The following is a 12,611-nucleotide window of genomic DNA, read 5'->3' as shown; positions in this document are numbered from 1 at the left end:
TAAAGGCTGGATCAGCTAGAYGAGGTAACCACACAGCAAAATATGAACTGAAGAGTCCAGACAGAAAAAAATGGGACCTTGAGCTCTTCAGGCAAAAGACTTAGCTCAGCAGCTATGTCTCTACCATCCTCACTATGCACTTCTTCCTCTGACCTTTCCACTTCATTTTTCTTTCCACTTTTTTACCCAGACAATAAGATACCAGGACAGCATATTTCCAGATTTTTGTAGCTCTTAGTGACAGAGCCGTGACCTCCAATTCAGAAACAACTTGCTTGACAGGATGAAGCATGGTACAAAAGTTGAAAAAAAAAACATTTCGCAGAAATTGTGCTCAGGTGCAACCAAAACTGACTTTCTGTAGCCATTTTCTAACCTACTTTTTACCACAAAGCTGAGGTTACTGAAGTGGTATTTGAATAATATGGAAATAGGGTAGAAAACATGGGTAAACCTATTGATTTCCAGGCCTCTTTTAGTAATAATAATTAAAAAAAGACATAAAAGATATCTACTTGATAGAAAGATGGACATGAATTCAAGCAGTTCTCTTTTTGCATACAGAGCAACAATATGATTTTGTGTTGCAAGAATTCAAGTCAAAAAGAGTATTTTGCACCCAATTCAGACAACCTCTGGAAGGCTGTACAGAGAGAACATCTGTGGACTGACTTCATTCCCATTTTTTCAAGCTTGATTACTAATCAATCTTAAAATAACTATTGGATGTTAAGCTGTAAATAAGATGTGCAGTCTAACAAAAGATACACCCTGACATTTGTGCTTATTCTGTAATCACAGCTTATTATTCCAGACTATTTTTTCAATCATTTCTATTCATCTGAAATCATTCTATACAGGAACAAGCCTCTTGCTAGAGTATCCTATAAAGAGTTATTGCTATGAAATTATTCTTTGCATTTCAGGCTGGAAAAGGACACTGATAATGCATGCATGTGACTCTAGACCACATTAACTTATAGTACATCTACATTTAATATAAATCTAAGACAGACATGGAAGACAATGATATTTGTACACAGAAATATAACTTTTTGAAATAATTAGTTATGGCAGTAGCACTCCAAGCAGGGGGCAGACTACAACATCCTACAGGACCCAGCTCAAACCAGACAACAGTTCTTATCTCAAGCAGTTTATGAACCTTTAATCTCCCTCATTATTCAGCTACTTTCCCAAACACAATTAGGCATCTTCCTGAAAATTCTGCATTTAAAAAACATTTTGGTTAAGGTTCAGAGAAAATATTCAATACTCCATTCCAAAAAGTATAAATATATCTGATTTTACGCACAACGATAGGCAAGTGGGGTACACCTATGCATATAAAGAAGCAACATCAGGATAAGAAGCACAACTTGAAAGAAAAAAAGAAAAAGAAAAATGGAATTTACGCTGAATGGGAAACCTTTGTATTTGGAAATAAGAGGAAAGAAACATTGGAGTTTTGGTCAGAAGCAACATAAAACCTGCTAGACAGTTCATTCAGTCCAGATACTTACACCAAGAATTTTACAGGGAAGAGTACCTACAGAAGGTATGCAAGATTCTAGGCAGACATACGGGGACAAGAAGGTATCTATATTTAGCATTGGATTAGACTAACAGCTACTACTGCCGGAAGCCTGTTGTAATTGTGTTTGTCACCTGTTAGCTCAGAGGTGTCAAGTGACATTCCAGATGGAGAAATCTCATTCAAGTTCTCATCTATAAACACAAGGTGGTTTCTTTGGTTTACTGCAGTTTTACAGGGCCATTTTATTCTCTCCAAGCATAAATATTTATCAGTGGTTTACACTCTTACAAAGAAAAAAAAATCTATTTGATATCGTTTAGACTTTCTGAAAGGTGGTCAGCTAGTTACTGGCTTCTCGTGTGCAGGGAGCGTAAGTCTGCAGTCAGGAACTCTTCTTCAGCCTGACAGGAACAATCTTCCTGTCAATCTGACGGAACAGGGGAGTGTTTAGATCTTTCCCACAAGTGCTCCTGCATGGTATACCAGCTGGTCATCTCCCTGAGGGCAACTATAAAGCTAAGTTTTTAGAAGGAGTAAAGACCTTACTGCTGTATACTATTAATAGTGGGAAAGAAGGAACGCCCAAGTGACTTGAGGAGCCTCTGAAGCTGAATGAAGCATCACAGACAAGATTTTCACCTCCTTCGTTCTCTTGCTTCCTATTTACCCTCCTGGAAAAGGTCTTACCCTCCCCTACCTGCTTAGTTTGCAGCCTACCTCTGCCTAGATGACCATCACTGACCACCTTACATCCCTCCCATGACAGCAGGTGCCAAAAACCCAGCCTCTTCCTGCTCTCATGTTCCCAACTTTCCATCACCCACCATACACGACTTGCTCTCTGCCTAGTCATGCCAGTTCAACAGTTAAGTTGCAAGCTTTAACTAGACCTGTTGAGCACCCACCCCACCCCTCCCAAACACACATTGAAACCAACACTTTACAAAGTGTTTGGGTTTTTATTTAATGCACAATATTTCAGATCCAGCTTAAAGCACATCACAGATGGCTGCTTAAGGAAGGTCTGACGGATGGTAGGAGCAGACAAGGACAGGCACTCAAGTCAGCTACAGTCCCTCACCTCGAGTCCCCACAGGCTGCAGGAGGCCTTACCATTTTGGAAGAGTAGCTTGACAGTGAACAGGGGAATAGTAGAAGTCTTGACATTAGGCCAAAAAAAGAAAAACACACACACACACACACACACACACCCCACACACCCCAAACCCACAACCAAAACCACCAACCCACAAAAAAACCCAAACAGTCTGCCCTTACCAGTGCTTTCAGGTGACTTCAGTCAGGGTTAATTCAAAGGAAAATAGACTTTAAATTAGTGTGACAATTTAGAGGAAACTGTCTTATTTTTAAATACAAGCAACATTTTTTCCCCTCAAATAGAAGCATACACCCAGGTACACATAGACACACTTTAAATAGGAATTTTATGACACAATCAAGTCAATTAAAGTATTTGGGAGATGCTTCAGTTTATAAGCTCCAGGCAGACTTTTTGCTTTCACTCAGTTAAATTAGCAACCATGACCTTTTCTATAAAGCATTCTTCTTTATTTAAGTTAAACATTTTCTCAAGGATGGTTTCCATCTATAAAATGAACAAGTACAAGCTCTGTACAGCAGACTTTTCAAACCAACCGAAAAAAAGTTTCCAGACTATGTCTTGAGAATCTGCAAAACAAACATGTCACCATTCTTGCTCTGAAGACAGTAAGAAAAGCTCTCAGAATAATCCATCACAGTTTGCTTCAATGGTTCTTAWTTTATCTTTCAAATAGGCTGATTTCTTAAACATTAAAACCCCCCAAAAATCACAGTAAATAACTTTGGCACACTGTCATGTAAACATAACAAAGATACCACTTCTTTTCTGTTCTCTCAAAGAAAAGTAATGCTGTCTATAACATACTACTCCTATATTAAAATCTCTATGCACAGCATCTGTGGGGAATTAGACAAACTTCTACTTTGAGATACACGTTGACATTTAAGACTTGGTTAAGGGGAGGAGTAGGGAATTTTACTACTGATTCTGACTTGGAGTTAGGATGCAGGTCAGAGTTGCAATTTCTGATTTCAATTACTACTATCTTTACCATGATCAAAACTGCAATCGGAAAACATCCACAGCAGAAGCTGCATGGATTTTATTTATTTATTTATTTAAATTCTGTTTTGCCAAACCTGCAAACAATTGATTTGCTGCTGAGCCCATATCTCAGCATTTATTTGGCAGAGCAGCAGAAATCTACTGCTGTTTGTAAATCACATTCATCAACTCCTAGGTTAAAAGGCTACCAACTGGGAGAGACTAAAAGCTGAAGACTAGCTTATCTGCTGTGTGGCCTCTAAAGCAGAGAAGTTCGGAAGTGCACTGAAAAAGCCCCCCAAAAAATTAATTATTCATAGAAAAGTCAGAAGCTGGATATAACCATTTCCTTTAATGCTCCCATCCAAATAGGGATGCAGGTACTTGCAAGTCACAGCTTCAGACAAGCAAGGTATTTATGGGCACATTTACTGAAACAGTTAAAGCCATTTTGCCCACAAGAGTACCACCTTTACATCTACTGTATAAACACAASCAAAGGAAACTGAAAATCAGGAACTAGTCTATTTCCAGAAACAATGAAAGAAGGAAAAATTGTACCAGCATACTACAGTATAGTAAGTGTTTATCATCTACATTTCTGAGATCCATAATCTTACCAAAATCATTTCCTGGCACTGCGCATCTGTTATTAGTTTTTGTCTAGGTTGTGTTGCTTATTAGTGATGGAACTACTTATTTACCGCTGCTTTTCATTGTAACAGCTCACTGAAGTATTCGCTTAAAAAAATGTTCTATGTAAACCTAAGAAAGCACAGGGCAACTTTCAGGGTCGACTTTGACAGTATTACTTTAATACAAAAATGACATCAACTGGATTTAAGTTGTAAAACGCATTGTTTCCACAATTAGAAATACCATTTTTGAATCCATTCAAAAACTCCATTTAAAGAAAACTCAAGAAAATTCCCCAGTAGTAGGTCTATAAGTGAAGCAAGTGCAATTCAGAGGTATTATGTAGCTGCTTATCCTTGCAAATTAAAATCAAGGTCTTGTGCTATCTGTAGACAGTAGTGTTACTATTTATCTTGCTTTGAAAACTCAAAAGGGGAGTTTGAGACAGAAAGACACTATCCCAATCAGGACCAGCATAAAACTGTGCTGAACCCACATGGCTGCATCTGTGAAAGATCTGCACTGTTTAAACAGGTTTTTTAAACAAAGGAAGAAATATTTTAAAGTACTACAGAAATGATCAACACAAGTGTCAAGTAAAAGTTTACAGATGCCCAGAGCACATGTTGTGAATTTCCAAGTTGGAATAAAAAAATCCGAGCAATCATCTGTGCAGATACGCTGGCTTGTCCTGCTATTTTCTTTCTCCTCCTGAGTTGTACGATCTCCAGTGAGGGTGAAGTGTTAAGAAGTAGATCCAGTTTGCAAAGCAAAAGCATCCAGTGTTAGCATGGATATCATACTCAGCAGCACAAAACCTGCATCTTCAAAGTTTCACTCTCCTAGCATCCCAATCCAATTTCTGGTTATATGTATGCCAATCACTTTGCTGATAATTATAGGATGATGAAAATTGATATAAATCATTGAGAGCTGACAATATATATATTTTATATATTTATATTTAGAGTCCATCATAGAAAAGTTCATATTCAAATATACCAAGTACACACAGGAAAAAAACCCCTTCAAAATGACATTTCTGTTTCTGGAAACCACAAACAATGATTTCTAAGCAAATGGAGACTTCAAATGATCTTCTCCTAAGTAGTTTTTCCCACCCTCCCTCCACATCCTTTTCCCCAAAGGTGTTTTTGAGATCCGTTTTCTATTATACATTAGCTGTTCCTAGAGTTAATTATCTGCTGTGCAAGTATGTAACTGAAGACAGAAAGGAACTGTTAAAGTCTTCATACATAAAACAGGAACCATGCTGCAGTCATGTCCAGTGAAGCCACTGCAGTGCTCCAAGTCCCCCTGGTTCCCTGGTGTCTGCTTCAGCACTCTCCTAGTTTCAGATAAAGGTGGAATACTGAGGTATATAAGTTCCATGGAAAGTTTAAGAAATACATCAGTAATGCAATCAAAAGTTTGCCCAATGTCTATGAACTGAAACAGCATTTTGCATGTAAGTCCTTCTACTGCTGCAGATTAAGTGTGAATTTCCATTGCTGTGACAAAGAAGGACTGCAGACCTCAACGGTGAGACCACCATTTTTGGCATTTCGGCTGTCTAGACAGAGGTTACTGCCAACATGCCTGAGTTTAGAGTTGCTTTCAATTTGTTCCCATTTCTGAAAGAGAAAATAAAACATATTAAGCTATAAAAGCAGAAAAAAGGATGAGTGCCACATCCTGTCTTCAGAAGTCTGAGTCCTCATATCCTTCCCCAACTTGTGCTTGGGAAAGCTTTGAATACTGCCAAAGTAGTATGTGGTGTGTATGGTCAAGGCTTGTCTAAGCTATCACAAATCTTGCCAAAAACAGCTATTCACATTCAGCTAACACTACATTGGATACAGAATACACCAAATCATTTTTCTTCATTTGAGTTCTTCCCAAATATACTGTCACACCATGTGCGCTCTTGATTTGAAGAAAAAAATTACAACACATCTACAATATCACTACCAGTACAATTCTGAACATAAAGCAGCAAAAAGCACAATCAAAGGCAACCTTAACAGAGATCTAGAAATCAGTCATAAGACCTTCAAATATATGGAAGATAAACAACTGGTTAATCTGTGCTGTCAGAAACTGTTATCCAARCTGGTGCTAGGGATAACAGAACAGAGTTCATAAAAGTAGTGTCTACTGATGAGCCCAAAACACACACACACTTTTCTCCAGTAATTATGGCTTATTTTGCCTTTAAACCTGACCAAGGGAATCCTTCTTTCTTGGCTTCGTTACCTGTAAATATTTTTGGAACATTTCAGTGATCTGTTTGTACATGTAAACACTGTGATATAGAAGCAATGAAGTTGGCCGAAGACCAGAACTGATGACTTTGCAGAAATTGATAATTGTTACAGGACTAGATCAAAAAGATAATACAACTCTGCAATTGTGATTTTACTTATGCATGGCAAATAAACGGAGCAACCATGCTGCCTTAATAATAAAGTGCTGTTATAAAGCCTGTTCATTCCTTTGCTTTCTCCATAATTTCAATAATGTTTTCCTTTTCTTCTAACTTCAAATGCTATATAAAATAAGGTTTCTTCACTACTGCGGATGCACGTTCATGTATAATTTGGGTTGTTCACAGTTGAAAAGGAGAAAGAAAAACCCCAAACCATCCTCCTCTGAGGCAGTTTATATGGAAGAAGGCCTTTCAAAAATAATTCTGGAATATCTATTTTGTTTCAAAAAAACAGACATGACACCTGAAGAGTGTTGCACACAAATGCTGTTGCATGAACCTTTACATTAAGGCCAATCTTGATATAACAGCTCTGTATGTCAATATAACGTGGATACTTGTCTATAAATAGAAAAGCTCAGTACACAAGCATATTGCTGGAGATGGTGTGTGGCTTACATTACACACACAAACAATACGGAGACAGTGACAAGCAGAAGGCATAGCAGAAAATACAATTACCAGTGCACTTGCTTGCACTCTCATTCATATACTGCTCTTTTCTGCTGCTTGAGGAATGCATTCATGATATACTCACCTGTCTGCTATCATTTTCCCTACAGCCCTGAAGTTTTATTAGTGAACCAGGTGCTCTGTCCACAACAGTAAGGCACAAATCCATATGTTTTACTGACTTGTCCTTTGTTAAGGCCCATTCCTAGAAAAAGGAAGAAAAGTGAAAAATTTGTATATGCAAACATATGCACATGGAACATAACTGCTACCTCTGCATTTCTAGCACAGGTTAAATTCCTGTGAAGAACTCGGTGTGAGTGCTAGAACAGTTCATTATTCCACAMAGATCAGGAAAAAAAAATAAAAAAAAAGGTCATTTTCAAACAGAGTAAATTCAATTGCTTTGGTATTCCCAGATCAGCTCTGGGCTAGACTAGCTTTTTGCTCCCTCTACTGGCTTTRCAGAAGTACAACTGGCAGTCATACAGGTCCTCAAATTTAAGTAAAATACACCTTTTACAGTAAATACACTCACACAGAAGTCTGTGTTGCAGCATCTCTGGCCACTCTAACCATACACTAAATAATGCATGTAATGCAGAGGGAAAAAATTACAGTTCCTAATACAATAGAGTAACAGAAAGCAGCATAGAAGACTGCCAAATTCCAGGACAAAGGCAAAAAATACTTCCTATCCAAGATGTGATTTACAACATGTAATTTCTTTTGAATACATTTAAATATGCAATTTCTTAAATATAGAAAAAGGAAAAGCCATTTTGCCAATATCATCTGTGTAACAGAGGTTGCACAAACATTGTTCAGCTTGTTAGGTTTCAGTGTCCTACAACAGGCCTGATCTTGCCCTGATGTTCAGACTTTCTCCATGCCTCTCACTCTAAAGTTTGGTCTCTAGGATCCACATTGCTTTCCCTATCTCTAACCATCCTTTAAGGGATCTCCTCTACCACTGGAGCCACACTAACTGTTCAACTCAAGCTCACTGCTACACAAAAAATAAAAGCACAAAACACAGCATGATCAACTCTTCTCCAGCAACTCATCTCAGATGACTGTTAAAATGGCTTGTTTTCTCAGTTCCCTCCAGTTTGTACAATGTCATCAAGGGCCATTCATAGCCACTTTTAATAATGACTTAACATTAAGAAATTACCTAAGTATTTTTAGAACTCACCTGGAATTTCTAAGAAAATATAAGAGCCCCTGAAGAACATCTGTTGATGATCCACTTTAAGATTTACATTTACTACTTCATTGCTAGGTTAAAGTGGTGAAACATGTTGTTTGAGAACCCTTCAGTCAAACACAGTTACAGAATCTCAAAAATCTTGCTTTATACATCTTCACCCTTCCATCAGAAGACTGAAGAGCCCCAGATATAGCAGAAATCATGCAAAACCTTAACATGTTTATGAAGCTACATCATTGGCTTTTAAGTCCCATGCTCTGCTGCTGAAAGCAGTGATGTAAGTGCCCTTCACAGAGTGCACAGATGCTTTCATGTGGTGACCTGAAACTATGAGCAGCTATAAATGCAAGCAAGCATCAAGCAAATTCCACTGCATCAAATGTTGGGGGGCAGGAGGGAGATAAATCACAGCAGTTATGTACATGCTCAGTACACAGAACTGTCCTATGGCTAGCCTGTGACGTGACTGGAAAAATCTGGGCATCTGAAATAAGTGTGCCATAAACCAGAACTAGCAAGTTAGTAGAGCATTAACCTTAGACCTTTCCCTTGTGTCTGTGTACACTTGGATTTATCTCCTTAAATATCCCTACATATTTGTACTCTATTGTCAAAATAATATAGCAAAATTTCTTCAGCTCATTATACGTGCAGATCTACCTTTTCTAATCACTAAGTTTCACCAACTTGTTTCAGGAGAAGAATCTCATTTCCACTTACATTTCACATTTTCAATTAGGTCTAGCATATCCCAGAGCACACGTTCCACATTATGGGAGAGGTTCTCCACTGCTCACCATAGATAAGTACTCCTGATCCCCTCCAAGTGATCTCAGTATGAATGAGTACAGAATAGACAGGGCTAGGTCAAAGAATCTGGTCTGCTCCCCAACCCTCTTCTCCTGTGTTAAGCTCACTACATTCATTCCTGCTTGAGAATTTTTACACCTTCATCTGTGGTCATAAAAAACTGATCATTCCCATTTAATCACAAAGAAGCAGATTTTGAGGCTTCTTCCCAAATAAGGTTTACTTTCTCAAGGAGAAGTCTTTTTAATTTAACATAACAAGACAGTGTCAGTATTCCAAAAATATCTCACAAATTTAAACTACATTTATGCTGTCTTCTGAAGATCTAACACTCAATCATCTTGGGCCCCAGATGGGAACACCAGTAGAGTCTCAGGATAACCCTGAGCAAGATACAGGCCATATTCCACATCTCATTGCTGCCTCAGTACTTCCAGTAAAAGAAATATTGCAAATTCCTATCCCAGTCAGAAAAGCCTCTGTCCAATTAAGTGCTGATAATAGCTGACTGAAACAAATCTAAACTTTTCTTCACAGTAGCATCCAAACTGAAATCCTCTACTATATTCCTTCCTCAAGCAAACACTTTCCATTACAAAAAAGACAAATGCCAGAAAGGCAAAAACAATATATTTGAACATAAATGATCTTTTTAACCACCTCAGTTTCTGTAGAAACCAAAAGGCTAGGATAAAGGTACCTACTCCACAAGCTTATGAATAGCGTAAGCTATTTCGATATGTATGGCAATAAAGGAGCTTCTGCCACTCTACTACTGGCTGAAAGCACAAAACCTTTCATCTATGCTTACTTCCTTGTGAAAAATCTCTTTTCCAAACACTTGTGAGACACATTTCTTATCCTTCAGGCTAAAAGCACTTGATGACTCTTTGTAAGATCCTTTTAAATAGAAAAAARGGAAGCCTGGTAGCCTCTCTCATGTTGTTCTTCCAGYGCCAGAGGCCTCTCCAATCAGCAAGCCCCAGCTTAGGAGGAAAAATAGTCAGATATGAAAACAAGCATTGCTTCCTACTCCCTGCAAAGTTTAGGAAGTTAGTGCATCTCCTGCCTTCTCTGCACCTATTGTTTTCAAGAGTAAGGTGTCGTTGCAACTTTTCTGCAGAACCTGATGCATTTTTCACTTGTTTCCCTCCTTTTCTCAGCTTCTTTGGGGGAATGTTTCACCTGTGCTCCTTCAGATAGGATGGAATTACTCCAATCCAATATTAATTCAGCTTGGACATACAAAATATTTTTCACCCATTCTGCCTCCTAATCTGCCTGCGTGTCCTTTCTTGGGGAATTGTTCAGGGCAAATGTACATTAGGTTTTTTTATGGTCACTTTCACAGATGAGATTTCACAGAAGAGTCAGACTGGGGGAGTGAGGTTTGAAAGATGACAACTTTATACATCTATAGAAAATATACATCATCATCAGAAACTTCCAAAACATCTGCACCAAAGCAACTTTGACGTGTCCACTTTTTCTTCTAAAAATATCCTGGTGTTTTGAAAAGATAAGTGCACTTTCATAAACAGAAAAAGCATCACTGGACATATTCTTTTTTCCATTACTAAAGGGATTAAGGAATACTTCAGATTATGACGACAATATATTCTAGTTGACATGATGCATTTCCTGAAATAACTTTATTTATTGTTCTGTTTGATTGTAGGGTTTCTCGCTTTAATTTAAATCAGAGATCGAATTTTTGATACATTCACTCATTCAATAGTAATTTTTAATCGGTCAGATATTTTAACAGGGGATGTATTTGATGTGCTAATTTTATATTTGTTTGATTTAGGATTAGATTGCTTCTGAAAAGAATTTAGTGACTGCCACTGACAACTAGTGAAACATATGCAAACTCCTGGTTAATGATGCCTATAAGTAACAACTGCATAATTAGATTCCTTGCAATAATTAATGTTCCCCTTTGGATGTTGTTTTCAGATTTGACACATTTGTGATTATCTTAAGAGCAGAAAAGATTTACTGAAACACTCCCTTTACTGTTAGTGAATAGGTGATAACATTTAGGAACCTCTTTTCTGAAAGAGCTTTCCTGGGATTTCAGACAAATTTTTCACACTCCATTCTGCACATTGGAAATGACTAATAGAGCACCACAGTAATGTATCCTGCTGATTTTGCTGACCATAGGCTATATACTTAATATAATGGACAAAGTTCCAACCCAAATACTTTCTTCAGAGGGAGGAGAAACAACCAAACAAAACCACCTCCCCTCACCACCAGTTCATGGATAAAAGCTTTCTACAGAAGTAGAAAACTTCTGGGAAGGATATGACTGGCCTACAGGATAAAACTAAATATTAAGAGAGAGAGGAAGCAAATAATTTTATATATACTGAATGAATCTCTGGACTCTGAGATTAACCCTGAAAATGCGAAGTTATATTTGAGGGAGATGTTATTTAGCCACACTATTTTTATAACTGGTCTACTGAGTTTGATTCACCTTCCTGTCACCAGTACCTAGTACTTGCTGGAGTTAAAGTTTCACTTCTTTTTTAAAAAGATCACATGCTCTGGAAAAAAATGAATGGCATACAGACCTGGTTTCCCCCGGCATTATGGCATTCATAAACTCCAACAACACCATCTGCAAAATGGCCCAAAGTGTCAAGGCAATTGGTACCTTGCTGCAAAGCCCCAAAAGCTATATCTTGATGATCAGGTACCCTAAAATAAAATGAGAAATATCTGCTTAATTTAGTTTCTCTTTTGTTTTTAAGCTTCCTTTATCTGAAGTATTATCAAGATGAAAAGTTGAAGGTAAGTGATGATTTCTATTTGGAAAATTTAATCATCTTTTGAGAGAAGGCAATTATTTGACATTAACTGATCAAACATGAGCAGACTTGCACGCTTAGGACAGAAAATGAAAAGACTCAGAGCAGAACAAATAAACAAATGAACTCAGCACAACATACAAATTAAAGATGATAATGTTAACGTTTAAGGTCACTCAAGGCTTAAAGTTATCTGTTAGTCATCTAGCACTTCCCTTGTTTTTTCCAGCTAAGTTAGCTTGTGGCAGAAATCTGACATTTCATATTTGTTCCGGACTTTCTACGGAAGTGTTAGGAATGGTGTCAAAGAAAAATTAGTGTTTTGTTGTTATCTATTTTCAGACAGTTGCATAGAAACTGAAATTCATATTTTGGAAACATTTAACCAAGTCCAATCAGAGTACAGTTGTAGGGTATCTATCAGTTCAGAGCAGACAGTAAAATAATAGCATATTCATTCCTTTTAAAACTTCAGACTTCCATAAGATTAAGTGCAACTCAGAACTGCAGCTCATACAGCTCAGCAAAACTGTGCACATGAGAAC

The 12,611-nt window shown here is 37.6% G+C and overlaps 1 protein-coding gene across 1 annotated transcript in view; it reads right to left on the bottom strand.

The window, feature by feature from the left end:
- Positions 1-2,476: 2,476 nt before the first annotated feature.
- Positions 2,477-12,611, bottom strand: part of GALNT2 (polypeptide N-acetylgalactosaminyltransferase 2) — a 101,912-nt gene continuing 91,777 nt past the window's right edge. The window contains exons 14-16 of the mRNA XM_085315493.1: positions 11,830-11,956; positions 7,307-7,426; positions 2,477-5,914 (exon numbers count right to left, since the gene is read on the bottom strand). Of these exons, the coding sequence (XP_085171619.1) occupies positions 5,759-5,914; positions 7,307-7,426; positions 11,830-11,956 (403 nt within the window). The 3' untranslated portion in view covers positions 2,477-5,758. The remainder of the gene's footprint in view (positions 5,915-7,306; positions 7,427-11,829; positions 11,957-12,611) is intronic.

Source organism: Rhea americana, unplaced genomic scaffold (genome assembly GCF_003343005.1).
Source record: "Rhea americana isolate MKP2758 unplaced genomic scaffold, rheAme1 scaffold_43, whole genome shotgun sequence".
NCBI classification, from domain to species: domain Eukaryota; kingdom Metazoa; phylum Chordata; class Aves; order Rheiformes; family Rheidae; genus Rhea; species Rhea americana.
Note: the sequence above shows the minus strand (reverse complement) of the source record. Positions and strands in the feature narration are given on the sequence as shown.